The sequence below is a fragment of the Echinops telfairi genome, unplaced genomic scaffold (genome assembly GCF_000313985.2).
Source record: "Echinops telfairi isolate 266 unplaced genomic scaffold, ASM31398v2 ScPeMD7_7469;HRSCAF=8507_0, whole genome shotgun sequence".
Classification (NCBI taxonomy): domain Eukaryota; kingdom Metazoa; phylum Chordata; class Mammalia; order Afrosoricida; family Tenrecidae; genus Echinops; species Echinops telfairi.
The window spans coordinates 57,609,405-57,616,348 of record NW_022111372.1 but is presented as its reverse complement, the minus strand read 5'-3'; the positions used below and the strand labels follow the sequence as shown (position 1 = coordinate 57,616,348).

The 6,944-nt window shown below is 37.8% G+C and overlaps 1 protein-coding gene across 1 annotated transcript in view; it reads left to right on the top strand.

Annotated features, from left to right (window-relative positions):
* Window positions 1-1,204: 1,204 nt before the first annotated feature.
* The window catches only part of RANBP17 (RAN binding protein 17), a 403,303-nt gene continuing 397,563 nt past the window's right edge, over window positions 1,205-6,944 (top strand). The window contains exon 1 of the mRNA XM_004697128.2: window positions 1,205-1,378. Within this exon, the coding sequence (XP_004697185.2) occupies window positions 1,205-1,378 (174 nt within the window). The remainder of the gene's footprint in view (window positions 1,379-6,944) is intronic.

The following is a 6,944-nucleotide window of genomic DNA, read 5'->3' as shown; positions in this document are numbered from 1 at the left end:
TATGCATTCATGAAGTATGAGTTTTCTGTGCATTTTAATATTATGCATTGCATGTCATAGTGCTCTGATGGGTTTACTAAACTTTGTAGGTGGGGAAGTGTTTAAATGTGGTTCACGTGAGGTCATAATATAGCTACTTGAAACCTTTCCTTTCTTTTCCCTTTAGCAGAAAGTTTCAAGTCTGGAATGCTGGCTAACCCAGAGAAATGGAAAATATCAGAAGGGAGCCAAGAAAGAGAAATAAAAAGTAAAGGGAGCTAGAAGATATCTCATTTCATTTTTAGGTGACATTTTGTAGTAGGGCCAGGAATATGTGCTTGAGGAAATATTTGGAATAGTCCAATTATAAGGCTTCCACCTTATAATTCAGGCCATAAAAAGACAAAAACTATGAAGTCCATTCCTTTATATGCCTACCGACATTGAAATTAGGGCTAATTTTTGTCCTCCAGTGAATAATTCTCTAGATTGTAAATATTTTAGACCGAGAGGAAAAATACAAGATACTTTGTAGGTGCTTCTATTAGGAAAGTAAGATCAGAATGAATTATGTTTTGTGCATATAAAAGAGGGACTGACAATATGATCAGCTAGTATTACATTTCTAGAAATAACAGGGGGTCAAGTCATAGTTCCTGAACATCATGACGTAGTTGACCTATCGCACTATCAATTGTTAGGTTAGCCGTCCCAAATCAGCATACATTTGTAATGAATAAGATTTCTTTATTGTGGCCGGAGCAATTGAAGTTCTTGTAATTCGAGAAAGAATGTAAATTGGCACAGCGAGTGCAAAGCATGATCATTCTTGTTCCCATCTTTCTAGCCACATCTGGCATCTCCTCCAGCTCTCGGTGTCCGGAATGATGCAGCGCCTCTGCAGCAGGGCCGGGACAAGCTGTGTTCTTGCCTAGCCGGCCTTCTAGTCTTCTTCTGCCAGGCCCGCCATAAATGCTGCTGCTTCTAATTCTTTGGGTTATGTATGCGCTCAGCTTTCCTCTGTAGAACGATCTATTTTCTATTTTGAACTATCCATTTTAAAATGAAATATTTTGGGGGGTAGGAGATGTATCTGTTTGATTTAACAATATCTTTTAATAAGTAGTAGCTTGCTAAACATGTATTGGATTATTGAGTAAAATGATATTTGCATTACTTGTTTCCTGTGGCTGCCTTATTTTTAAATTTTTTTCACACAAGTAAAATGCTCATTTTTGTCTTTCCTCTCAAGAGTTTGGCTGAATTGGAAGCATTATGTACTCACCTCTATGTAGGAACTGATCTCACACAAAGAATAGAGGCTGAGAAAGCACTCCTGGAACTAATTGACAGCCCAGAATGCCTCAGCAAGTGCCAACTTTTATTAGAACAAGGAACAGTAAGTATTTGATAACAGTTTGTAATCCTGAAGGATCAGAAGTCGCTATCTGCCAGTTAATGAAGTGGTGTGTGCTAGCGTTGATAACTGATAGCCATTGCCGCAGGTCTGTTTACTCTAGTTTATTTCACTATCAAAGAGATTAATCAGGCAAAGAATTGGAAAACAAACTTAGGGAAGAGCTCCCCAAACCCAAAACTTAATGCCATCAAGTGAGAATGGAAATGAGTTGAGATTGTTTCTTGTTTTTAGCTGGTTCCATTTTCTATTGCTTATCAGTGAGCAAACATAACGTTTTTAGAAACGACTAAAAGTTTTTAAATCTAGGTGTATGTGTGTGTGTGTGGGGGAGGGGGGTTAGGTTGTACGTCACTGTGAAACATTCAAGAATGACTCAGGAATGCTGATGACCTCTTGCCGGGCTCCCTTTAGCAAAAACTTAAGTGGAAAACAACTGGACTGCTTACTTGGTTTATGTGCATGTCTTACGGTAGCTCATGGTTGAGTTGGGGAGATAGGTGTGTAAATAAAGAGCTATGTAATGATATGGTAATTATTGCAGTAAAAGACTGCATGATCTAGAGGAGAGGTCAGTAAACTTTTACTGTAAAGTTGTAAATATTTTAGCCTAAGAGGTAAAATGTGGGATATTTTGTAGGCATTTCTATAACAAAGGGAGAGATGACAGGGATGTTGAATAAGCTCGTTAATCACAAGGTGCTTTAAACCTACCCACTACTCCTTGGGAGAAAGATGAAGCTGTCTGCTCCTATAAAGATTTATAGCTTCTGAAGCCCCATATATGGTTGCTATGATTCAGAATTGATTCGATGGCAATGAGTTTTTCTCTAAGAAGGCAGAAGACAAATTTGTACAAAGCTTTATTGATGAAATTCAAAATACAATACTTGAGTATATTTTTTTCCCTTTTGGTATTACAGGTTGGGTTAGGCCGGTTTGACTAAAGAAACAAATCCAGTGACACTCATATATGTGTAAGAAAGAGCTTTATATCAAGAAGTAATTATGTATCAAGAAACCATACCAACCCAGTCCAACTCGAGTCCATAAGTTCGATACTAGTCCCTAAGTTCATCTCAGACTCATGCAGTGCTGAAGAATGCAGGAAGATCACAGACTGGTGGGTGCAAGGTCGGGAGGATCCAATGGTGGTAGCTCTGGCAGCGATCAGAATCAGCCAGCAGGAAGGTAAAGGCAGAGAGGGGGATGTTCCAGCACTCTCCTTATAAGGCCACACCACAAGGAGGCACCATCAGGCTATGACCTGATTGACAGATTGACTACTATCCTTACACTTTTTTATATCTTCAAGTTGACATGAAATTATGTAACTACCACATAGGTCTAATGCAAAAGAAAGATGGAATTATTCATTTAGAAGTTAAATGTTTTATTTAATGAGGGTTCAGAGTTAGTACTCTATCATCAACATGAATTGCAAATATTTGTGGTAATATTAATCTGTAATGATCTTTTACTGATTTCATCTTTAAAAGTACCCTTTCTTGGAGATAGGTACTGCCAAATACTTAACATCAGTCTGTGAGCAAATGATTATTTTGTTTTTATACTATATTTTATGTTTGTTGAGAATATATACAACAGAACATATACCAATTAAACAATTTTTATATGTACAATTCAGTGATAGGATTTACAGCCGTGTATCTATTCTCATTCTCATTTTCTGAATTGTGCCTTTCCTATTAATACATACTCCTTGCTTTTAAATTTCCTCTCTCATCTTTGGAGCTGGTTGCTTGTTTATTGCCATCAAGTTGATAACAACTCATCGTGCCTGTAGGATAAGGCAGCACTGCTCCTGTAGTTTCTGACACTGTACCTGTTTACACAAGCAGAGAGCCACTGGTGGTTTCGAACTGCCCACCTTGTGGATTGCAGCTCAATTGTTGTCAATTTAAACCCTCAAAGATAGATGCTAAAAGAGTACAATACTCAAGGCAGTTAGTTATTCTTTCCTAGTTAAACTAAGCCCTTTTTGGGTTGAAGACAAATTCAGGGGATAATAGTTTAAAGATTATCTTGGCAATAATTTAAACCCTCAAAGATAGATGTTAAAAGAGTACAATACTCAAGGCAGTTAGTTATTTTTTCCTAGTTAAACTAAGCCATTTTGGAGTTTAAGACAAATTCAGGGGATAATAGTTTAAAGATTATCTTGGCAATAGTTTTAGGTGATTCAGCCAGGCACGATGGCACCAGAAAGTGTATTCCATGAGATTTGATAAACTATGTTCTTCATTTCTTCTCTAGAGTCTTTGATCAAACAGTTCAATCGTGGTTGCTGGGCACCCTCCAGTTCTTCTCGTTTCATGGTTGAGGGAACAGTTGTTTATGGAGGCAGTTAGCTGTACACCCCACTTCTTTCCATGACTTTATGATTGCAGTTGAGGATCTTTATCACTTAGAAGGCATTTATAGAATTATTTGAAATCTTTTCTTAAGTGTTTACCCTTTAACATGTCATGTTGTGGATAAATAATTTCAAAGTGAAGGTTTATCTGGAAACTCTTTTAAGTTGCAGTTAAATGATTTAGAAACATGGAAATTTACTTTGTACATGTATTAAGATCTGAAAAGCACTCCGAGAGCTATAATTGAAACCAGAAAATATATCCACTGTCATTTTGTGTGAGAATAGAGAACTCAACACTTGTTTTAACTTTGGACAACTTGAGATGTGTACAAAGTAGCTTGACATGAAATGTACTATAGTTTATGTAGGGCTTCATTGCAATGATCTATGCGGTCATTTCATTTGGCAGCTTATGCTTGAAGCACTGCTTGCATTTTAGGAAATTTTCTAATTTTAGATTGAATTCATTAAGAAATATCAAGTCTTTAAAAAATTAATTTCCAAAACCATTTAGCAGTAGTTGTTGAGCATAGCTCTTCTGAAAAAATTAGTCCTCAGCTCACAAAATTGCCATAAGACATGATCATTAGTATGATCATGAGTATTGTGTTGCAGAAGTCAGGATAGTAAGTTTCCATTTCTGACAGAAGTTTACAGTGTTGAAGTCTATAAAAGCAAGACAGTGTTAAGACAACTACTACATTAACACATCATAGATTTAGGTATAGTTTGCAGATCTGCAGAGTACTTGCTGATGAGCGATGCAGTGAATACCATGAGCTTTAACACTACCTCTGTAAATTTATCCAACAGCCATTTCCTGCTCCATATATTTATACCACCACTAGTTGTGATACATCATTTCAGATTTTACTTAGGCTGCATGGAATTAAACCCATTGCTGTAAAATTGATTTCTCCTTATACGGTAGGTACTCCTATATGACAGAGTAGGACTGCCTCCATGGATGTCTAAGTCTGTAAATCTTTATGGGAACCGAAAGCCTCATCTTTGTCCCATGAATATAGAATTAGTGTTCACTTCTTTGAAACTATTCTAGCATGTAGTTCCACATAGACTGTAGAGGGTAATTCTTTAGATACTTTAAACTCATTATTGACTTCTGGAATAAATAGATAGGTCTCAGTTTGTCAAGATGCAGTGACAATTTACTGGTGATCGGAATGTGAAAGTTGGAAACAAAAGAAAGTTCAGCAGTTGGGAAATAGGGTTTTAGTGATTGTGGTAGTTAGGTTTTATGCTAACTTGACTGGGCCAAGATTATCAGTCGTTGGGCAATTAAGACCAGGTAGTCCCCTGTGATGAGAGTTCCTCAAGGGTGTGGCCTGCTTCCATTATAAGTAGACACTGTGGAAAAGCTTGCATGCATTTTTGCCAGGTCTGTATCCTGCATCTGGCTTGTCACCCCACCTCCAGTTCTTTTTACTTGAGCCAGGAGCCTGCCAGGTTGCCTGCCCTTCCTGAGAGTTGTCAGCAGCCCGTTGACCTTGGATGGCGCTTTTGCCTCTGCAGCCACAAGTTTGACCTGCCCACCTTAAATTTACCTCTATAGCCAGAACCCTGTCCTGCTGAACTTGGGTTCATCAGTCCCTGTTGCTACACACACCACACATCAGGAGAAGCCTCTATACAACCAGTGGACTTGGAACTTGCCACTTCCACAACTGTGTGAACTATTTCCTTGCTGTAAACCTCTTTGTACATGCATATAGAAGCTCCGGTGATTTTGACTCATTAGAGAAGTCAGATTAAGTCAGTGATAGAAATCACACTAGTGATCCCATAGTAAAAAATTTTCAGGACAAAATTTTCAATAATGTAAATGATAACTACATACATGTTACCTTACCAGGTAGAATACTTATGAATCAAATAGATTACATCTATTGAAAGAGACTATGATGAGATTTCAGTATCATCAGTTAGAATCAGGATAGGAGACAGCTATGGAAAAGACCATCAGTTTTTCATATGCAAGTTCTAGTTAAACCTAAAGAAAAAACAAGTTTCTGAGTACCGAAATATGACCTTGAGTACACCCCACCTGAATTCAAAGACTATTTCACGAATAAATTTGATATGTTGAACCTAATGGTCAAAGACCCAATGGCATTAAGGACACTATACAAAGAAATGATAATTTAAAAGGCAGGAAAGGAAAAAATATAATCAAGTTTTGCATTCCAGTACTGAGGGGATCCTAGGAGCAAAATATGGAATGATGCAGAAAACACATCAAAAGAGACAATACCAAAAAGAATTCATCAATGTTCAACCATTTCAGGAAGCAAAATATGATTAGGAATTGATGGTATGGAAGGAAGATGTCCAAGATGCATGAAGGCATTGGCCAAATACAAGGCTCCAAAAATTGAAGTAATACCACTTGAAGTGTTTTAATAAATGGATGCACAAATCTGGAGGTGCTCATTCATCTGTGCCAAGTAATTGAGAGGACAGCTACCTGATTAAACAGAAGAGAGCCATATTTATGCCTGTTTCAAAGAAAGGTGACCTGCATAATGTGGAAACTATTGAACAGTATTACTAATTATATGCAACTAATTTTGGTGAATATAATTCAAAACCATTGCATCAATATGTAGGGAACTCCAGAAATTCACGCTGGATTCCAAAGAGGACGTGGAACAAGAGATGTCATTGCCGATGTCACTTTAAGGTGTAAGATATGCTTGACCCAAGCCACGGTATTTTCAGTCACCTCGTATGCATGTAAAAGAATAAGGAGGACTGAAGAGTAGAAACCTTTGAATTATCGCTTTGAATGTTCTGTGTGACATTGACTCCCAGGAGAAGGCACACATCTGCTTTGGAAGTACAGCCACAATATTCCTTAGAAGCAAGGATGGCAAGACTTTGTCTCATATACTTTGAACATATTATCAGAAGAATGTTCTCTGGAGAAGGACATCATACTTACTAAAGGAGAGGGTCAGTGAAAAAAGAACAGTGGTTTGATGCCTGGTACCTAATCCCATCAACACCTCGTGATCACACAGGCTGGTGTGCTTCTTCCATGTGGGCTTTGTTGCTTCTCAGCTAGATGGCCGCTTGTCTACCTTCAAGTCTTTAAGACCCTAGACGCTGTATCTTTTGGTAGCCGGGCACCATCAGCTTTCTTCACCA